We start from the raw sequence: 22,492 nt of genomic DNA, 5'->3' as shown, positions 1-22,492 counted from the left end.
GCATCTTTCAGGCAAGAAAAGTATTGATCTGACATATAGAGATCATTCCTAGTCTATTGGTTCAAGAAGGTTCTGGTGGTTTTACTCTGTGTGATTCAAAGTTGGTGTCTTCTCTAGCTGGAACATTTTACCTGATAAGGGAGTTTCCTTTCTGCTAAGAGCAGGTGGTGGAATAAGTTGTAATGAGGTTATGCTGAACCTTCCTTGTTTTGGGAACCAGAAGAAGCTGGCTTAAACTGGGGTGAGCCAGGCTTGGTATCCAGTCCCAAGTTTACTCTGACACTGAATTGTTTATCAATCACAGTATTGAAAGGCGCCTGGTCCCACTTCCTATTCTGCTATTCTCTACTCTTCTTGTGTCTTTCTTACTTGAGGGCTGTTTTGCTATGCTGTGTTAGGGTTTTACTGTAAATTCAGTTTTTGGATTATTCTGCTTCTTTGCCTTCTGTACTAAATTTATCTGCTGAATGGATTTTTTGCTGCCTCTGAGTGTTTTTTCCTATTCTGCTAACTATATGTCGGACTTGGAGATAATTATGGAGGAGCAAGATCTGTGGCCTAAAGCCCTCAACCACCTTGGCCCTGTAGACCTGAAGGAGCGTCTCCACCCCCATCCTTCACTCTGAACACTAGGTCCTCCTCCGAGGTCCTCCTGCTGGTCCCCTCTCTTTGATAAGTGAGGGCCTTCTCGGTGGTGGCGCCCGCCCTGTGGAACGCCCTCCCTTAAGAGGTCAAGGAAATGAACAACTATCTGACATTTAGAAGACAGCTGAAGGCAGCCTTGTGTCAGGAGGTTTATAATGTTTGATGTTTTCCTGTATTTTATATGTACTGGAAGCTGCCCAGAGTGGCTGGGGAAACCCAAGCAGATGGGCAGGGTATAAATACTACAATTATTACTATTATCTTGTGGGGTTTTTTGTAGTTATTTTGGAATTTGTACTGCAATATCAACTCATGAAATTTTATGGGTGGAGAAAATCACAGGGTTGCCGTAAACTATAATCCCACCCACAAACTCTCATTCACATACATTCTGTAAATTTGGGGAGGTCACAAACCTCACCTGTGCTAATACTGGCAGTCTTTGGCCTGCACAGGCACACCCGGTGTGTAGAGCCTCCAGCCACAGGTACTGTCTATCATGAAAATGGGTCCTTTGACTGGGAAGATTCATGCAGTCGCTGTCATCGGATGCTGAAGGATTGTATCTCAGTTTGTCAGTCACACTGACTTCAAAGAATAAGAGGAACAGAAATACTTTTGAGGTGCAACTTCTCTATCAGCCCTGAGAGCCATTCCATGGACTCTGCACCCCGGTTTCTGATGACAGGTGTACATTATCCTCACCCTCAGCAGAAAAGACAATAAAGATGGAAGCCTGAGAGAGAGGAAAAGGTTTCTGGCTCCTTCCTGGGTGGGATTGCGGAAACCAAGAGCCGCTTCTGAGAAGGCCTCTCCCCTCCCCTCTTCCTCTCGGATTTCCTCTCCTCTCCAGGGGGACCAAAGGTTGGACTGGGCAGAAGCGCTGTGTCTGGACAGGGGTTTATGGGGGCGAGCAGAGGATGGAGCTTGCAGGAAGGAAGGGTGGGGGGACAGGACCCCCCACTTTCCAGGGATCCCTCTCTGGTTGCCTTGAAGGGGGGTTGATTCCTGGGCGGGAGGGAGAAGCCAAGGCGGCCCCTCCGGAGAATCCCCGCAGGCGCCACCCTGGAGAAGTCCCCCCAAAGACTGGTCTTCCTCCCCCCCCCATTGCTGCGTTTCCGTGACCCGGGGGTGCCCCCTCCCTTCTCCCCCCACTTCCATGACCCCCTCCCTCTCTCCCGGAGTCTCCCCCTTGGCCCGGCTCAACCCTCGCCAGGCGCAACCCATCTCTCCGTCCGGAGGGCCCCCCCAAGACGAGCCGGGGAGGGACAGGGGGTCTCTATCCAGGCGCCTCCCGCACCCCTTAACCCTTTCCTGGCCCGATTCTCCGCGCCCCAGGGATGCCTGCGCGGGGGAAACGGGGCCGGGGAGTCCTCGTGGGACCCCGTGGGTGGGCGCCCCATGTCTACCCCTGCCGAGGAAAGCCCCCTTCGCAGCACATGTTCAGGGATCCAGGCCCTGCCGGGGGGGCTCACGGAAGGCGCTTTGGGGAGCTGGCGCGGAGTCCCTCTCTGGGTCCTTTTCTCCCCTCTCCTCCCCACCCCCGCGACCCCTTTACCTCTTTGTCCTCGATCCCGATTCTCATTTCCTTTCCTGCAACGTCGATGTTTTGTTGGGGGGGGTCCCCTCCCGCCCCTCCTCCCGTTTCCGATAGCGCGCGCCCCTAGAGCTACGGCGCAGAGCAGCAATCCGGCGCAGAAGCTCCACTTCCGGGAGAAACTGGCAGTTTGGGAGGAGGCTCACACACCCCCATTCCAGGAACAGAAGAGCCGGATTGGAGGAGGAGGAGCAATGTATTGGGGGTGGGATTTGGGATGGTGGGGGCAGGTTGAGAGGAGGATGTGCAGGGAGGAGGGGAGGGAACGTTTGAGTGGGGGGGGAGGAGAGGAAGGTTTACCCCCCTTCCTTTAGTGGATTGGAGAGCGGGGGAGGGGCTGATCCCGGAGATCCAGCTGCAAAGTGGGTCCCGTCCCGCCTACAAGGTTTACATTGCAAAATGCTCCCCACCCCCACCCCATGAGCTTAGATCCGTCCGTGTTTTAGGTATTGGTGCTGTTCAAACCAGGAATGGGGGGGCAGTTAAACGACTCCCCCCAAATCCCAACTCCCCACCCCAGCCTCTGACTAAGGCCAGGACAAGGACCGTGGACACAGGCCCCGTCCATGCACAACAGCCAAGAGGCTCAGAAAAGCAGCCATACAATTGTAGCCAGAAGCGGATTCCAAAATCTGAGGGCTCCCTTGGACAAGAAACAAGACCAGCCAGGAAGAGCAGAGCAAAAGAGCAGCCAGTCGGCTTGGTCTTGATTGAAGACTGTCGCCACAGGACTCCCACCTGCCACCAGGTGGAACAAGATGGAAGCCCCCAACAAAAGACCCCAACTTTTATTAGCTCCTAATCCCCCATGCTACACCCCCAAGACTACATGATTGACACATCACAAAGAGGAGGGGTTGAGGGAGGAGTTGTGGTGGTAACCTGAGTGTCTTGTCGAGAGCCAGTGGGGTGTAGTGGTTAAGAGCCGTAGATACGTAATCTGGGGAACCGGGTTCCCGTCTCCGCTCCTCCACATGCAGCTGCTGGGTGACCTTGGGGCAGTCACACTTCTCTGAAGTCTCTCAGCCCCACTCACCTCACAGTGTGTTTGTTGTGGGGCAGGAAGGGAAAGGAGAATATTAGCTGAATGAATGCTTCGGTCTCTGGCTGCGCTCCTTTTGTTCCGCAGGGACCTGCAGACTCAGTCCGACGAGCTGGGTGGCAGAGCAGCCTCACACCTAGATTTTCAGTAACAATGTCTTATATAGATAATAAATGTTCATAAATGTACCAACCAAGCACATACATGGATATGTCAACCACATGTCTGGAGCAGCACAGGAAGACCGCCCTGAAACCATTTAGACTCTCAAACTGATCAAACGTTTTCTCTGCAAGGAGGGAGCGGGTGAGGGAACCTTCCCATTGTCTCAGGAATTGGGAAATCACCATCTCAAAGGAATGGCCAGACTACCAGGAAAGGGAATCAGATAAGGCATTATCAGATAACCTGGCAGACAGGAAAAACAACAACATTCAAATTTCTGTTGTAGACCGCCTTTTCTGTGATGTAGGTATGATTTTTGTAGTAGGTGGTCTTGGGTTACGCCCCTTCTGTGATGAATGCAGGGGTGGTCTGGAGCTCCAGGTCAGGGAATTTAAAATGTCTATATAAGGGCTGGCACGCCTTGGTTCGGGGTCGTCCTCAGGGGAGCACCCTGTTGCAACAGATCAATCAAGATCAGGCTTACTAGCTGCTTTGCTTCTCAATAGTCTCTGGATGTCTCTGTTATTTCCTCCTACCGATGGAGAACCTACAAGGGACTCTATAAAGGGCTCTTGTGTCCCCCATTAGGGAAGAAGGGCAGCTTTTGTTTACAACAGATGGCACCCCAGATGGGACCTTTGGTTGCACGATTCTGGAGGCAAGGAAGGACTGGTGATCCAGCGCACACCAGGCCATTTACCAGGAGGAGCCACCAGTCCTCTAGTGACCCCAGGGTCTGGAAAGAACTGGAGTTCCAGTGGGGCTAACCAGAGGAAGCAACGATTCATCAGGCCAGCCGCAAATTTATTTATTTTTAAAAATAATCTTTATTGATTTAAATTACTCACATATACAAAGAATTTGGAATCTCATACTGCATCTCCCCTTCCGGTCTTGTCCCCTTTTTCCCTCTTTCAGCTTATTGCCATCGCACCACCAGTCCCTGGGCTCTGAGCCTTCTTCCCTTGTGAGTCCCCCAGCTGGTGCCTCCCCCCCCCCACCAGCCAGTCCATAACAACAACAGCAGGCACAGCACTGTGGTCCTCTGGTAGGGAAACTCCCGAGTAGCATGATTGAAGCAAAACTTCTGGGACTATGGAAAAATATACTCTTTCCCAAACCCTGGAATAAGCAGGAGCTCTGGGGTTGCCCCATGGGGTTCATGAGTGAAGATGGCCCCCCAGGTGATTTCCCTGGTACCTGCAGCCCCTCCTTCCCCCTCTTGAAATTAGGCTTGGGGGAAATCTCCCATTCAATTTCAGTATTTCAAGTTTTCTTCAGAACGCGCAGGGCAGGAGGCAGCAATGAAGTTCTGGTGAAGAAGCTGTGCTGGGAGATCATGCGGTGTGTGTGGGGGGGGTGAGAGAGTTTGGTGCAAAAACCAAAGGTACTTTCATCTAAAATTATACTCATGATTGTGAGATGTCGCCTTCAATATTTCATTATTATACAGTTTAACATATAAATACCAGAACATCAAATATACCTCATGCTTTTAGGAATGATTTCCTGCTGAATTCATTGCTCAGGGTGGACTCTGAGAGGAAGACGTCCCACACTCCATACATCTAAATGGGTTCTCCCATGTGAGAGTCCCTAGATGTTCCTTTTCATTTAAACTGCTTCTCCTGTCCATGAGTCTGTTGATTTTGAACTTCCACTAAGAGTGAACCTCTATCTAATTTCCTGATATTTATATGGTTTGTCTTTTGTGTGAGTTTGTTGACATAATTCAAGGCTTCCACTCTGACTGAAGCTCCTTCTACAGTCCATACCTTTAAATGGTTTCTCCCCTGTGTGTCTGCTGATGTTTTCTAACATTTTCACTCTGAGTGAAGCATTTAGTATTTACTCCATACTTTTAAATGGTTTCTTCCGTGTGAGTCCGTTGATGAGTTCTAAGTTTTCCATTATCACTAAAGCTCTTTCCGCACTCCATACATTTAAATTGTTTCTTACCGATGTGAGCATGTTGATGTCTTCTAAGGTTTCCACTATAACTGAAGCTCTTTCCACACTTCATACATTTAAAAGGTTTCATCCCTGTGTGAGTCTGTTGATGTCTGCTAAGGCTTCCACTATCGCTAAAGCGCTTTCCACACTCCATACATTTAAATGGTTTCTCCTCTGTATGAATCCATTGATGTCTTCTAAGACTTCCACTGTGACTGAAGCCCTTTCCACACTCCATACATTTAAATGGTTTCTCCCCTGTGTGAGTCTGTTGATGTCTGCTAAGGCTTCCACTATCACTAAAGCTCTTTTCACACTCCATACATTGAAATGGTTTCTCCCCTGTGTGAGTACGTTGATGTCTTCTCAGGTGTCCACTCTGACTGTAGACGTTTCCACACTTTATACATTGAAATGGTTTCTCCTCTGTGTGAGTCCATTGATGTCTTCTAAGGTTTCCATTATCACTAAAGCTCTTTCCACACTCGATACATTTATAAAGTTTCTCCCCTGTGTGTTCCCGTTGATGTCTTCCAAGGTTTCCACTATTACTAAATTTCTTTCCACACTCCATACATTCATATGGTTTCCCCCCTGTGTGAGTCCGTTTGTGCAATTTAAGGTTTCCACTCTGACTGAAGTTCTTCCCATACTCTCTGTGTGAGTTTTCTCTCTGTGTGAGTCCACTGGTGTGTTCTAAGTTTTGCATTGAAACACAAGCTCTTTCCGCACTACATACCTTTAAATGGGTTCTTTCCTTTTTGTGTTTGTTGATGTGAACTATGTGTGCTCATTCAGTGAAGCATATTCCACATTTCACACATTTTAATGGCTATTCCTAATGAAATGAAAGGTGCCCTGTCCCCTGCAATTCTGTCTTCTCCATCACCTTTTTCAGAGTGGGCAGAAAGGAAATCCTGTTTGGGTTTCAGGAAAGAGAACACAGAAAAAAAGGGCCCATCAACCACCATTAGCACCTTCTCCTATTTCAACATCTCCTACATTCTCCCATGTCCTACTCATGTTCCCAATTTTTAGGAAATGAATATGCTATGATGTCAAATGATAGTAATGCATCAGCAACCTTTCATAATCCTCAATCATCTTTAATAACACAGCATGATCTTGGAATATTGTTGTCCTCTGAGACTGCCTTTCAAATCAAGTGGCTGCCCCCATTTCCACCTCTAGATCTTCATGAATCACCTGCACAGTCCCACTGACCTCAGGAGGTCCATATGGACCATTTTGGGAGACCCAGGTCTACATCTTTTCTGGGGACTGTGGTCTGGGTCAGTCAGAGAACTAGTGACAAGGCTTGGTGCTTGGGGTCAGCTGAATGGGTGCTCAGGGAAGCTCCTGTTCTTGGAGATGGACCTCTGTCTAAATGCCTCACATTGCATGGAGAGAGCAGGAGAAGCAGAAGGAAAGCAGCTGGCACATGGGAATCCCAGACAGAAACACCCACCCCAATGGTTCTTTATAATGATGATGTGCTGCCTGATCCTGTGCTTGTCTTCTGACACAGGACTATCCTAATCTGGCACTGAAAGGCAGGATATTCAAGGCAAGGAGATAACTGTACTTCATGGTAGATAGCCATATTCATCTGACACATTTGAAGTAAAAAATTAACAAAAATAGTCCAGTAGCACCTTAGGGTCTTGGGAGAAAAGCAATGAGAAATCTAGACAGCATCTTAAAAAGCAGAGACCTCACCTTGCCAACAAAGGTCCGTATAGTTAAAGCTATTGTTTTCCCAGTAGTGATGTATGGAAGTGAGAGCTGGACCATAAAGAAGGCTGAGTACCAAAGAATGGATGCTTTGAATTATGGTGCTGGAGGAGACTCTTGAGAGTCCCATGGACTGCAAGAAGATCAAACCTTTCCATTCTGAAGGAAATCAGCCCTGAGTGCTCACTGGAAGGACAGATCCTGAAGCTGAGGCTCCAAGACTCTGGCCACCTCGTGAGAAGAGAAGACTCCCTGGAAAAGACCCTGATGTTGGGAAAGATGGAGGGCACAAGGAGAAGGGGACGACAGAGGACGAGATGGTTGGACAGTGTTCTCGAAGCTACCAGCATGAGTTTGACCAAACTGCGGGAGGCAGTGGAAGACAGGAGTGCCTGGCGTGCTCTGGTCCAGGGGGTCACGAAGAGGCGGACACGAATAATTGACTAAAAAACAACAACAACAGCAACAACAACAGGGACCAACTAAGTTTGTTCTAGGTATAAGCTTTTGTGTGCATGCACACTTCTTCATATAGTGAAGGGTAGTGTGAGATGTTAGTAGGAGTACCCTTATGAGAAAAACCCCACCCCACCCTCCCACGATATACAAGGGTCTGGTGACATCTGTGTCAGTGTATCTGAAGAAGTGTGCAAGCACATGAAAACTTATACCCAGAACAAAATTAGCTGGTCCCTAAGGTGCTACTGTACTATTTTTTAATTTTTTATTTCAAGTGCGTCAGACCAATACGGCTACCTACCTGAATCGAGATGTCATGGGGTGTTGGGGAGCTGTAGTTCCTTTGGTGGGGGACATGTCCTGCACCTTCTGGGGTCATTTTTCCACCCTTGGTCCCCACCCTGCACTCAGCTCTCACCTGTGGCTTCCAGAAGCTGTCAGCATGCAACAGGGCTTCAAGCAACGGCTTCAACCGGCCGGCTAAACCAGGTGAGGAAAGCTGATGGGTCTCAAATCCTTGGGGGGCTGGGGAATTCTGCTGCACCTGACGTCAAGCCCTGGTGGATGGAGAGGAGGAGAACAACCGTGAATCCCACAGTCCAGAAGGCAGATTCTGCCCGTGCGGAAGAGGAACGTGAAGGGCAGGTGGGGCACGTCCACTTGGAGGCTTGTTATCTAGTCCCAGGGTTACTCTGACATTGAATTATATATAAATTACAGTATTGAAATGCGCCTGCTCCCACTTCATATTCTGATATTACTCTACTCTGCTTGTCTGTTTCTTACTTGAGTGCTGTTTTGGAATGCTAAGTCAGGGTTTTACTGTGAGTTACATTTTTGCTATTTTTGGATCCTGTTATGCTTATCAGTCTTCGGCTGCGCAAAGAGGGAGAACTGCGCAGCGCCCCTTCAGCGAGGCGCCTGTCCTGGCTTCTGCCTTAGCCTCTTCATCCTGCTGCCCTTGGCGCTGTTATCCCAGAAGCCAGAACAGCCACACAGTATCCCAGAAGCCAGATTCCTCTTGCTGTTCTGGCTTCTGGGATTCAAAAAAATTTTTTTCTTGGATTCCTCCCCCCAAAACTAGGTGTGTCTTACAGAGCGAAAAATACGGTAGGTACCGCTCCGGTGGGAAGGTAAATGGCGTTTCCGTGCGCTGCTCTGGTTTGCCAGAAGCGGCTTAGTCATGCTGGCCACATGACCCGGAAGCTGTACGCCGGCTCCCTCGGCCAGTAAAGCGAGATGAGCGCCGCAACCCCAGAGTCGGCCACGACTGGACCTAATGGTCAGGGGTCCCTTTACCTTTAACTATATGTACTAGAAGCTGCCCAGAGTGGCTGGGGGAAAATACTAATACTATAACATCTAGAGTGGTACCTCGGGTTACAGGAGCTTCAGGTTACAGACTCTGCTAACCCAGAAATAGTACCTTTTGTTAAGAACTTTGCTTCAGGATGAGAACAGAAATCGCACGGTGGCAGCAGGAGGCCCCATTAGCTAAAGTGGTGCTTCAGGTTAAGAACAGTTTCAGATTAAGAATGGACCTGCAGAACGAATTCAGTTCTTAACCCGAGGTACCACTGTACTATTATTATTATCTTGTGATTTTTTGTAGTTATTTTGGAATTTTTACTGCAATATTAGCTTACGAAATGTTATGGGCAGAGAAAATCACAGGGTTGCCGTAAATTATAATCCCACCCACAAACTCTCATTCACATACAGTCTGTAAATTTGGGAATGACACACACCTCACCTGTGCTAATACTGGCAGTCTTTGGCCTGCACAGGCACATCCTGTGTGTAGAGCCTCCAGCCACAGGCACTGTCTATCATGAAAATGGGTCCTTTGACTGGGAAGATTCATGCAGTCACTGTCATCGGATGATGATGGGTTGTATCTCAGCTTGTCAGTCACTCTGACATTACCTATGAAGAATAAGAGGAACAGAAATGCTTTTGAGGTGCAACTTCTCTATCAGCCCTGAGAGCCATTCCATGGACTCTGCACCCCTGTTTCTGATGACAGGTGTACATTATCCTCACCCTCAGTGAAAAAGACATTAAAGATGGAAGCCTGAGAGAGAGGAAAAGGTTTCTGGCTGATTCCTGGGTGAGATTGCGGAAACCAAGAGCCACTTCTGAGAAGGCCTCCCCCCTCCCCTCTTGGGATTTCCTCTCCTCTCCAGGGGACTAATGGTTGGACTGGGCAGAAGCGCTGTCTTGACAGGGGTTTATGGGGGCGAGCAGAGGATGGAGCTTGCAGGAAGGAAGGGGTGGGGGGACAGGACCCCCCACTTTCCAGGGATCCCGCTCTGGTCGCCTTGAAGGGGGGGTTGATTCCTGGGGGGGAGGGAGAAGGCAAGGCGGCCCCTTCGAAGATTGCCCAAAGAAGCCACGATTGAGACGCCCCCCCAAAAAAACTGGTCTTCCTATCTCCCCCCCCCCCAGTGCTCCTCTTCCCTTCCCCCTCCCTCTCTCCCGCAGTTTCCCCTGCACTCTAGCGCGACTGACACCTCGCCCTGCGCCCCCATCTCTCCATCCTAGGGCCCCCCCAAGAACAGGAGCAAGGGAGGGACTGGGGGGTCTCTATCCAGGCGTCTCTCGCGCCCCTTAACCCTTTCATGGGACGCGCGGAGCCTGGGAAACGGGGGGAGGGGTCCGGCCTGCGAGGAATGCCCCCTTCGCAGCACGCGCGCAGGGATCCAGGCCCCACGGAAGGCGCTTGGGGAGCTGGAGGGGTCTATGGGTCCTTTTCTCCCCTCTCCCCCCCCCGGACCCCTTTACCTCTTTGTCCTCGCTCCCGATTCTCCTTTCCTTTCCTGCAACATCCACGGGGGGGGGTCCCCTGCCTCCTCCCTCCCCTCTCCGAAAGCGCGCTGCCCTAGAGCTACGGGGCAGAGCAGCAATCCGGAGTGGAAGCTCCACTTCCGGGAGAAGGTTGGGAGGGGGCTCACCACCCCACACATTCCCGGAGCAGAAGAGCCAGATTGGAGGAGGAGGAGGAAGGGGTGGGATGTTTGGGGGCGGGATCTGGGGTTGTGGGGGCGGGGTGAGAGGAGGAGGGGAGGGAAAGAATTGAGGGGGGGGAGGAGAAGGTTCCGGAGATCCAGCTGCAAAGTGGGTCCCGTCCCTCCTACAAGGTTTGCATTGCAACATCCTCCCCTCCCCCACCCCACGAGCTTAGATCCCTCCGTGTTTTAGGTCTTGGCGCTGTTCAAACCAGGAATAGGGGGCAGCTAAACGACCCCCCCCCCAAATCCCAGCTCCCCACCCCAGCCTCTGACTCAGGCCAGGACAATGACCGTGGACACTGTAGCAGGAAACCCCCCCCCCAATCATTCAGTTTGTACAAACTTCACACACACTCACACTCACACACTGCATACGCTATACTTCTCTTATAAATTCAAGAAAATCAACCAAAATCGGATTTGCACTGTTCCACTTCTATTTTACTCCATGAAGGAAGGACTACAAAATGGGGAAGGTGTGATACAGGGCACCCATAATCCCTTCAGCATACCAGCACATCCACAGGAGCCCTGCCCAGTTGCTATGCCAACCCTGATGGTCCCAGACAGAAGACCATCAAGATCACAAAGAACTTGCATATGGGAGTGGATTCAGCACAGACTGGAACAAAGGACAATAATCAGCTCTTCCCTCTGGGGGCAGGAAACTGCAAACTCCCCGCTGTCACCTGGAAAGTACTCATGGGGGGGGGAATGGGGAACCAGCCAGGTGCCAGGGCACTCAGGTTACCACCACAACTCCTCCCTCAACCCCTCCTTTCTGTGATGTATGTATGATGTTTCTGGGGATGGGCTTGACCTACAGGGTGGCAATTTGAAAAGTCTTTATAAGCCCTTGCACAGCATTTTTCTGGGTCCTTCCTCTCTCCTGCAAGTGAGGGGAGCACCCTGTTGCAACAGTTCAATAAAGGCCAAGCCTACAGGCTGCTGATTTGCTCCAAGTTATCCTGGTTGGTGTCTTTGTTTTTGTCCAAGGGAGCCCTCAGGTTTTTCCGTTAACAGACACAGGCACCGTCCATGCACAACAGCCAAGAGGCTCAGAAAAGCAGCCGATACAATTGTAGCAAGAAGCAGATTCCATGTCTTAAGGGAGAAATCTGGGGGCTCCCTTGGACAAGAAACAAGGAGACCAGCCAGGAAGAGCAGAGCAAAAGAGCAGCCAGTAGGCTTGGTCTTGATTGAAGACTGTCACCACAGGACTCCCACCTGCCACCAGGTGGAACAAGATGGAAGTCCCCAACAAAAGAAGACCCCAACTTTTATTAGCTGCTAATCCCCCATGCTGCACCCCCAAGACTACATCATGACTACATCATGATTACATCATGACTACATCATTGACACATCACGAAGAGGAGGGGTTCAGGGAGAAGAAGAAGAAGAGGAGTTTGGATTTGATATCCCGCTTTCTCACTACCCGAAGGAGTCTCAAAGCGGCTAACATTCTCCTTTCCCTTCCTCCCCCACAACAAACACTCTGTGAGGTGAGTGGGGCTGAGAGACTTCAGAGAAGTGTGACTTCTCTGAAGGAGGAGGAGTTGTGGTGGTAACCTGAGGGTCTTGTCCCCTGTCCGGTTCCTCCTTTCCCCTCCCCATGATTTCATTCCTGAGGACAAAGGGGAGTTCACTGTTTCCTTCCCCCAGAGGGAAGGGCTGGTCACTGTCCTGTGTTTCAGTCCGTACTGAATCCACTTCCATATGCAGGTCCTTTGTGAATGGAATGATCTTCTGTCTAGGACCATCACGGTTGGCATGCCAATTGAGTAGGGCTCACTGCGGACGTGTTGGCTGCCTTGTGTCAAGTCTCCCCCCTTTGTTTTTTTTTAAAAAAAACCTCTTTTGTTTTTTTTGTTTTTTTTATAAGATTTTTATTAAGATTTTTACATTACAAAAAATAAAAACAAACAGAAAAAGGGGGAAAAAAGTCTTTCCATCACATTATTTTTCATTTACTCGTTTCTTGGACCTCCTCATACCTCTCTTTTTTGTATTCCAGTTCAATTTATTAGCTCAGCAATTTGTTTCCCTCTTTATTCTACCCAAATCTTTATTCTTAAATTATTGTGATCTTGAAATTTTACTTTTATAAACCCATTTTTTTTCATATTTTTTTAACCCATTACAGCTAGAAACCTCTTAATTTTAATCCAACATTATTCTAAAGTTCATTAATTTTACAATATCTCTGTAAATAATCTTTAAATTTCTTCCAATCTTCTGCCACTGCCTCTTCCCCCTGATCTCGGATCCTGCCGGTCATTTCCGCCAATTCCATATAGTCCATCACCTTCATCTGCCATTCTTCCAAAGTGGGTAGATCTTGTGTCTTCCAGTATTTTGCAATAAGTATTCTTGCTGCTGTTGTGGCATACATAAAGAAAGTTCTATCCTTCTTTAACACCGATTGGTCAACTATGCCCAGAAGAAAGGCCTCTGGTTTCTTCAAGAAGGTATATTTAAATACCTTTTTCAGTTCATTATATATCGTCTCCCAGAAAGCCTTAATCCTTGGGCACGTCCACCAAAGATGAAAGAATGTGCCTTCATTTTCTTTACATTTCCAACATTTATTATCAGGCAAATGATAAATTTTCGCAAGCTTGACCGGGGTCATGTACCACCTATAAATCATTTTCATAATATTCTCTCTTAAGGCATTACATGCCGTGAATTTCATACCTGTGGTCCACAACTGTTCCCAGTCAGCAAACATTATGTCATGTCCAACATCTTGTGCCCATTTAATCATTGCAGATTTAACCGTTTCATCCTGTGTATTCCATTTTAACAGCAAGTTATACATTCTTAAAAGTGTCTTAGTTTTGGGATCTAGCAGTTCTGTTTCTAATTTTGATTTTTCCACCTGGAAGCCAATTTTCTTGTCCAGATTATATGCCTCCATTATCTGATAATAATGGAGCCAATCTCGCACTTTATTCTTTAGTTTCTCAAAACTCTGCAATTTTAATCTATCTCCATCTTGTTCCAAAATTTCCCAATATTTCGGCCATTTAGCCTCCATATTGAGCTTTTTCTGAGCTTTCGCTTCCATTGGTGACAACCACCTTGGGGTTTTATTTTCCAATAGATCTTTGTACCTTATCCAAACATTAAACAATGCTTTCCTAACAATATGGTTTTAAAATGCTTTATGCGCTTTGACCTTATCATACCACAGATATGCATGCCATCCAAATACATTATTGAAACCTTCCAAATCCAAAATGTCTGTGTTTTCAAGAAGTAGCTATTCTTTCAACCAGCAGAAAGCTGCTGATTCATAAGAGCAGAGCAAAAGAGCAGCTAGTAGGCTTGGTCTTGATTGAAGACTGTCACCACAGGACTCCCACCTGCCACCAGGTGGAACAAGATGGAAGCCCCCAACAAAAGAAGACCCCAACTTTTATTAGCTGCTAATCCCCCATGCTGCACCCCCAAGACTACATCATGACTACATCATGATTACATCATGACTACATCATTGACACATCACAAAGAGGAGGGGTTCAGGGAGAAGAAGAAGAAGAAGAGTTTGGATTTGATATCCCGCTTTATCACTACCCGAAGGAGTCTCAAAGCGGCTAACATTCTCCTTTCCGCTTCTGGCTACAATTGTATCGGCTGCTTTTCTGAGCCTCTTGGCTGTTGTGCATGGATGGGTCTGTGTCCACGGTCCTTGTCCTGGCCTGAATCAGGAGGAGCCACCAGTCCTCTCGTGACCCCAGGGTCTGGAAAGAACTGGAGTTCCAGCGGGGCTAACCAGAGAAAGCAACGCTTGATCAGGCCGGCCACAAATTTATTTCTTTTTTAAAATAATCTTTATTGATTTAAATTACACACATATACAAAGAATTTGGAATCTCATACTGCAAAAAAAGAAAATTAAAGGAAAAACAATGAAGAATAAAGGAAAGAAGAAAATACAGAAAAAGAAAGAAGCAGATTTATGTGCATGAAAAAACTTAATCTTCCTAATTAAATAAAAAAGAATTCTGACAAAACGAGTCTTCCAATCATTCTCATTGTACTGTTTATACTGTCGTTTTTTTTGGACAGTTTTATATTCTTTAATATTGTTCCTGTCTACTCCACAAACAGTATTTGTTGTGTTTACAAGTATCACTCAAGTTCTGCTACTATGGTGTGGTTGGTACAATAGGATCTTATAGAATCCTTAAATATTCTCCCTTCTCCAAATATTTTCTGGTTCAGTACTCCTCTAACTCTTCCCATCGGTTTTGCTTGTTGTAAATATTCTAACATGAGTATCTGCCAATCTGTAATTGTCAGTATTGTTTTCCACTTCCTCGCCACAAGTATTCTTGCTTCTGTGGTGACATACATGAACAGTGGTCTTATTTCTTTTTTAATTTCTAATGGTAAAATGCCTAAAAGAAAGATCTCTGGTTGTTGTTGTTTAAGTGAGTCTGAATAATTTCTTGAATTCATTATAGATATTATCCCAGAATTCCCTAAAGATTGCACAAGTCCACCACATGTATGACCCCACATCTATTTTACATATCCAGCAAGTCAGTGACCCTCCGTTATACATTTTCGCTAGTTTCAAGGGGATACGATGCCATCTATAGAACATCTTCATGATGTTCTCCCTAAGGTTATAGCATGCTGTGAATTTAATATCTACCTTCCACAATCTCTCCCACTGATCCATATATATGTTGTATCCAAAATCCTGTGCCCGTTTCACTATAACTGCCTTGACTGGTTCTTCTTTCCCATTCCAAAAGGTAATCATAGATGTTTGAAATATTTTTTCCTTTCATAAAAATTAATTCTCTTTCAAATTTAGATGTTTCTTTTGCAATTCCTTCTTTTAAATCCATGGCCAATCTTTGGTGTAACTGAAAATATTGTAGCCAATCCGTTAGGGGATTTTTAATTTAATCCTATTTTTTCAGTGTAGGCTTGTCTTTATCTATTTCTAGGATTAATCCTAACGTAGGCCAATCTGCTTTCATATTTCTTTTTCTTACTGCCCTGGCTTCTCTTGGTGATGTCCACAAGGGTATTTTTGGCTCAAGTATTCCTTTATATTTATTCCAGATTTTATATCACGATTTTCTTATCACATGGCTCAAAAATCCCCTGTGGACCTTCACTTTTCCGTATATTAAAGAAGCGTGCCATCCAGACTGATTCTCGTGGCCTTCCAAGTCTAATAGGTCTGTATCTTTTAGTGTAATCCAGTCCTGCCACCACATGGTAAAATTCCAAACCAATCCTGCCACCACATGGTAAAATTCCAAATCTGGCAATGAAAAACCTCCTATCTCATTTTTATCTGTTAATAACTGGTGTTTAATTGTCAGTTTTTCCCCAGTAGTAATGTATGGAAGTGAGAGTTGGACCATAAAGAAGGCTGATGGCCGAAGAATGGATGCTTTTGAATTCTGGTGCTGGAGGAGACTCTTGAGAGTCCCGTGGACTGCAAGAAGATCAAACCTCTCCATTCTGAAGGAAATCAGCCCTGAGTGCTCCCTGGAAGGACAGATCCTGAAGCTGAAGCTCCAATACTTTGGCCACCTCATGTGAAGAGAAGACTCCCTGGAAAAGACCCTGATGTTGGGAAAGATGGAGGGCACAAGGAGAAGGGGACGACAGAGGACGAGATGGTGGGACAGTGTTCTCGAAGCTACCAGCATGAGGGAGGCAGTGGAAGACAGGAGTGCCTGGCGTGCTCTGGTCCAGGGGGTCACGAAGAGGCGGACACGACTAAACGACTAAACAATAACACAATTCTCGGTTTCTTTCCACTCTATATAAATCTAGATATTTCCCTTTTCCACTTCCTAAAACAATTCATTCCTCCTAAAATGGGCATTGTTTGGAATAAGAAAATCATTTTGGGGAGGATATTCATTTTCACAACCGAGACTCTTCCCCACAGTGAGAGATGGAGTTTGGTCCAGGTTTCCATATTTTTTAAAATTTCTTTCGATACTTTACTAGAATTATCCTCATATAAATTTAAACTTTTATTTGAAATCCAGATCCTTAGGTATTTAACCTTATTTTTAATTTCCAGGCCTGTTTCTTTCTTGAAGTTCTTTTTCCCCTTCCATTGTGAGGGTTTTTGTCAGTAATTTAGTTTTTTTTTTGTAGTTTACTTTCAGCCACAGGCCAGCCATAAATTAATCTAGTAATCGTGACTCAACTCACGGAAAATGAGAAAAAATTGGTAAGAAAACCAAAAGATGAACAAATTAAACAGACTATTAAAATGTTACAAACTCAGTTCTCCATGTTGGTGAACCAAGAAGTGGAATGGAAATTAAAACAAATGAAACAGAAGTATTTTGAATCAGCCAACAAAACTGGGAAGCTACTGGCATGGCAACTAAGAAAACGTCAAAGTCAAAATATGATTAATAAAATTAGGATAGGAGAACAATTGATGGAAGACCCAAAAGAAATAAGAAGAGCCTTCCAAGGATTCTATAAGGAACTTTACAGGAAAGAAAAGGAAGACATAAATAAAATAGAGAGATACTTGGAAACACATAAAGGAAAACAGATTCCACCAGAAGAAAGAGAACAACTAAATGCCCCAATAACAAAAAAACAGGAAATCCAAAGGTCAATAAAGAGGATGAAACAAGGTAAAGCCCCAGGACCGGATGGGCTTACCTCAAAGTATTACAAAACACTGATACCGGTTCTCTGTGAAGTAATGAACTCTATTCTACAAGGAGGAAAAATACCAAATTCCTGGAAGGAGGCATGTATAATGTTGATCCCCAAACAAGAAACAGATCATTTGAGTGTTAAAAATTTTAGACCAATCTCACTGTTAAAGAATGATTACAAACTATTTGCGGACATTATGGCAAACAGATTGAAAATAATATTAAATGAGCTAATTCATAAAGACCAAGGAGGTTTTTTACCAGGCAGGCAATTAAAAGATACTGTAAGACATATTATTAATACATTGGAATAATTAGAGGTAAGAAATGATAAACCAGCTGCACTAATGTTTATCGATGCTGAAAAAGCATTTGATAATATATCTTGGTTATTTATGAAGAAAAGTATGGAGATGATGGGGGTTGGTGGCTCCTTCCTGAGAGGAATTGAAGCAATTTACTCAGAAAAGAGAGCGAAACTAATAGTGAATAATGCCTTGACTGAATCATTTGACATCACAAAGGGTACCAGACAGGGGTGCCCACTGTCCCCGCTATTGTTTATTATGGTTCTAGAGGTATTAGTAAATTATTTGAGAGAAACATCAGAGATAAATGGAGTTAAAATAGGTGTTAAAGAATTAAAACTTAAGGCCTATGCAGACGATTTAGCATTAACCTTAGATGAACCTCAGGAACGTGTTAAAAAAGCATTGGAAGAAATGGGAAAATTCAGACAATTGGCAGGATTTAAATTCAACAAGACAAAGATGGAAATGCTGGTCAAAAATATGGAAAAGAATGAGGTAGAAAGGTTGGAACAAGAAAGTGAAATTAAGGTGATTAAAAAAGTAAAATACTTGGGAATCTGGAAGACGGCAAAGAATATAAACTTATTCAATGATAACTATCAACCAGTGTGGAAAGAGATTAAAAGAGATTTGGAAGTATGGGATAGATTAAAATTGTCCATAAGTAGAAGAATATCAGCGATCAAAATGAATACATTACCAAAGATGCTATTTTTATTTCAAACGATTCCGATAATCAGAGGCTTAGGACAATTTAGAGAATGGCAAAAGGTTCTCTGGCACTTCATATGGCAAGGGAGAAAAACGAGAATTAAATTTAAAATACTGACGGGCAGAAAGGAAAGAGGGGAGTTCTCGGTACCTGATTTGAAACTTTATTACGAAGCGGCCTGTCTGTGTTGGATAAAGGATTGGATAACCCTGGAAAACTCAGACCTGTTAGATCTGGAGGGATATAATAACAGATATGGGTGGCACTCGTACCTCTGGTATGGTAAAGTGAAAGTGCACAGAGGTTTCACAAACCATGTGTTAAGGAGTGCCCTATATGAGGTCTGGGACAGAAATAAGAATCTGCTAGAAAGGAAAACACCATGGTGGCTCTCACCAGTTGAAATGTTAACCGTAAAAAAAATGGAATATGGAAGGGAGATGGGCTACATATGAGGAGATTTTGATGAAATCTGAGAAAGGATGGAAATTGAACCCCTATAATTGTATTGAGGAGAAATTGACAGGATGGTTGCAATACCATCAAGTTAATGACGTTTTTAAGGATGATAAAAAATTAGGATTTGAAGATAAGAAATCGAAATTCCAAATTGACATTATAGAAAGCAAGACCAAACTACTCTCGAAAATGTATAATTTCTTATTAGAATGGAATACAAAAGATGAATTGATAAAAGAGGCTATGACAAAACGGGCAATAGACTTTGGGCATAATATAGAATATGATGCATGGCTTAAACTTTGGAATAAGAATTTAAAATTTACTGCATGCTCTACTTTAAAAGAGAACGTAATGAAAATGGTTTATCGCTGGTATCTTACTCCCACCAAACTAGCAAAAATGTACAGGACGAGTAGCAAAATCTGTTGGAAATGTAAAGAAAAGGATGGTGATTTTTACCACATGCGGTGAGCATGTGATCAAATGAAAGAGTTTTGGGAATTGATCTATAATGAATCAAAAAGCCCGAAGAACTACTGCTAGGTTTGATAGGAGAGGATATTAAGAAGACGGACCAAAGACTATATATGTATGCTACGACAGTAGCCAGAGTTCTGATAGACCAAAAGTGGAAAACACAGGAGATACCGACTGTAAAGGAGTGGCAGACAAAGTTGGTCGAGGACGCGGAACTAGCAAAACTGACACACAGGATTCGCAGTCAGGGGGAATCATGGAATCATAGAGTTGGAAGAGACCACAAGGGCCATCGAGTCCAACCCCCTGCCAAGCAGGAAACACCATCAGAGCACTCCTGACATATGGTTGTCAAGCCTCTGCTTAAAGACCTCCAAAGAAGGAGACTCCACCACACTCCTTGGCAGCAAATTCCACTGTCGAACAGCTCTTACTGTCAGGAAGTTCTTCCTAATGTTTAGCTGGAATCTTCTTTCTTGTAGTTTGGATCCATTGCTCCGTGTCCGCTTCTCTGGAGCAGCAGAAAACAACCTTTCTCCCTCCTCTATTTGACATCCTTTTATATATTTGAATATGGCTATCATATCATGCCTTAACCTCCTCTTCTCCAGGCTCAACATGCCCAGTTCCTTTAGCCGTTCCTCATAAGGCATCGTTTCCAGGCCTTTGACCATTTTGGTTGCCCTCCTCTGGACACGTTCCAGTTTGTCAGTGTCCTTCTTGAACTGTGGTGCCCAGAACTGGACACAGTACTCCAGGTGAGGTCTGACCAGAGCAGAATACAGTGGCACTACTACTTCCCTTGACCTAGATGCTATACTCCTATTGATGCAGCCCAGAATTGCATTGGCTTTTTTAGCTGCTGCATCACACTGTTGGCTCATGTCAAGTTTGTGGTCAACCAAGACTCCTAGATCCTTTTCACATGTACTGCTCTCAAGCCAGGTGTCACCCATCTTGTATTGTTGCCTCTCATTTTTTTTGCACAAGTGCAAAAAAAGGAAACAAAGTACCAAAAAGAATGGAGTAAATTTATGGTCTATGTAAGTGAGAACTGTATGCTACAACGGCAGCAAGAATACTTATAGCAAAGCACTGGAAGACTCAAGATCTACCCACTCTGGAAGAATGGCAGATGAAGTTGATTGACTGTATGGGACTGGCAGAAATGACCGGCAGAATCCGCGACCAGGGAGAAGAGTCGGCAGAAGAAGATTGGAAGAAATTTAAGGATTATTTACAGAAATATTACAAAATTAATGAACTTTGAAAAGATGCTGGATTGAACTTTTGTGGTTTCTAGCTGTTATGATAAAGATAACAGGGATTAAAATTGTTTAAGTCATAAAATTTAAAAAGTTGATTGGAAAATAAGGTGTTAATTAAAAGGAATGTTAAGAGATTAGGATTTGCTGGATTAACAATTTGAACTAGAAAACAAGAAGGGGAGGTATGAGGAAGTCAAAGAAACATGTTATTGAAAAATTGTTATTGAAATTGTTTTGTTTTTAATATTTTTCTTTTTCTTTTTCTTTTTGTGTTTGCATAAAATTGGAAAACTTAATAAATATTTATTAAAAAAAAGAGAACTGTAGAAATCTGAAGACGTTAGCAGGACTGAAATAAATCTTATGTCATGGTTTAGTCTTTTACTAATGAATCTGTGAATTAAAGATTGGAATAAGAAAACCTACGGAAGGGAAGGAGCGAAGTCAATGGCTCTATGGAGCATAAAGTAAGATGGATGTAAAAAGATTTCAAATATTTGTTTGTTGGTGTTGGTGTATTTAAAATGAAAACTTAATAAAAAGCATATTAAAAAAAAAGAAGAAGACCCTGGGATGGCCAGAAGCAGCACATGCGGACGTGGGTCTAGGAATGGAGAAGATTGTGGGTGGGATTCTCTGAAACACCCAGCAACCAAGATTCTCATCCTTTGCTGTATCTTTTGCTTACGGTCTTCACTCCCAGCCTTCCTGGCAAGAGGTAGCTAGGAGGGGGAGGGGAGAACGGGAGAATTGGGGTTCTGCAATTAGAGAGGCAATTAACTGCAAGGGGAGAATGCCAATCAAAGCTCTCATTCCCTGTCAGGGAACCTAAGATCAAAAACTTTACCTTTTTCCCAAGGAAGACGCCCCAAGGCTGGTCCAATGGCCAGTATGGATAGCAAGGGACTTGTGCTCGGTTTCCAATTTCTCTTTTTCTTGTAAATGCAGCTGCACCGGCAGCACCAAGATCCAGGAGGAAGTGACTGGTGCACGTCAGAGCGCAAGGGCGTTTACAGTTCCTTTCCATTCTCTCTGGAGCAGCCGGATTTGGCACTGGGCTGCCAGGTGTCCAATGGAAAGGGAATCTTTTCCCTAGAGTGTAAGAGGCAGAAAAGGTTGGTGGGACCCCATAGGATAAAGAGGGAGAAGGACTTTGTAGAGTCCTTCGTAGAGAAGACGAACGACTGTCAGGTCAGGAAAGACCTGGGAAAAGGCTAGCGGGGTTTTGCTTTGGTTGAAAAATGGGATCCCCACATTCTAAGAGTTCTAACCGACAGACTCAAAGGCATGTGCTGGTTGCAGCAGGAGGGGGTCTCCCTGGATGCTTCAGCAGCCGGCCTCCTCTGGGTCTCCTGGCCCCCTCCTCTCCTCCCTCTGAGCCTGAACTGCTCTCTGCCCCAGACTCTTCCTGCTCACCAAACCCTGTTTCCTCTATATACTATCTTCCCCAAACCCCAGAATGAGCAGGAGCTCTGGGGTTGCCCCATGGGGTTCATGAGTGAAGATGACCCCCCCAGGAGATTTCCCTGGTACCTGCAGCCCCTCCTCCCCCCTCTTGAAATTAGGCTTGGGGGGAAATTTCAGTATTTCAAATTTTCTTCAGAACGCGCAGGAGGCAGCGATGAAGTTCTGGTGAAGAAGCAGTGCTTGGAGATCATGTGGTGGTGGGGGGGTGACAGAGTTTGGTGCATAAACCAAAGGTACTTTCATCTAAAATTATACTCACTATTCTGAGATGTTGCCTTCATTATTTCATTATTATACAGTTTTACATATAAACACCAGAGGTTTGCATATACCGTATTTTTCGCTCTATAGGACGCACTTTTTCCCCTCCAAAAATGAAGGGGAAATGTGTGTGCGTCCTATGGAGCGAATGCAGGCTCCCTGGCTTCAGCGATAGCAAGGCAAAGCCTCCGAAGCCTGCGCTCCGGAGGCTTCGCGTTGCTTCCGCTGAAGCCAGGAGTGTCTGCTCTTTGAGGCTG

General features: G+C 45.2%; 2 protein-coding genes across 5 annotated transcripts in view; both read right to left on the bottom strand.

The window, feature by feature from the left end:
* The window catches only part of LOC128421970 (zinc finger protein 624-like), a 98,111-nt gene that overhangs the window by 9,546 nt on the left and 66,073 nt on the right, over positions 1 to 22,492 (bottom strand). Inside the window, exon 1 of one of the 4 annotated variants that reach the window (XM_053405376.1) lies at positions 10,380 to 10,537. The exons of 1 other annotated variant lie outside the window; for it this stretch is intronic. The gene's annotated coding sequence lies outside the window, so the exon portion shown is untranslated. Of the gene's footprint in view, positions 1 to 1,061; positions 1,229 to 10,379; positions 10,538 to 22,492 lie in introns of those variants that run through there. 2 more of the 4 variants (XM_053405374.1, XM_053405373.1) reach the window with 2 other exon arrangements.
* On the bottom strand, positions 5,062 to 8,131 carry LOC128422003 (gastrula zinc finger protein XlCGF7.1-like). The gene is made up of 2 exons (XM_053405445.1): positions 8,014 to 8,131; positions 5,062 to 6,319 (listed from the first exon to the last, which is right to left on the bottom strand). Exon 2 carries the CDS (start codon positions 6,109 to 6,111, stop codon positions 5,311 to 5,313), a length of 801 nt encoding a protein of 266 aa, XP_053261420.1. The 5' UTR covers positions 6,112 to 6,319; positions 8,014 to 8,131; the 3' UTR covers positions 5,062 to 5,310.

The sequence above is a fragment of the Podarcis raffonei genome, chromosome 10, assembly GCF_027172205.1.
Source record: "Podarcis raffonei isolate rPodRaf1 chromosome 10, rPodRaf1.pri, whole genome shotgun sequence".
NCBI classification, from domain to species: domain Eukaryota; kingdom Metazoa; phylum Chordata; class Lepidosauria; order Squamata; family Lacertidae; genus Podarcis; species Podarcis raffonei.
This window is presented reverse-complemented; position numbering and strand designations above follow the sequence as displayed.

What these genes read in the sequence shown, in the direction of transcription:
- LOC128422003 (XM_053405445.1), bottom strand. Translation starts at nt 6,111, where the DNA reads ATGCAAAACTTAGAACACACCAGTGGACTCACACAGAGAGAAAACTCA.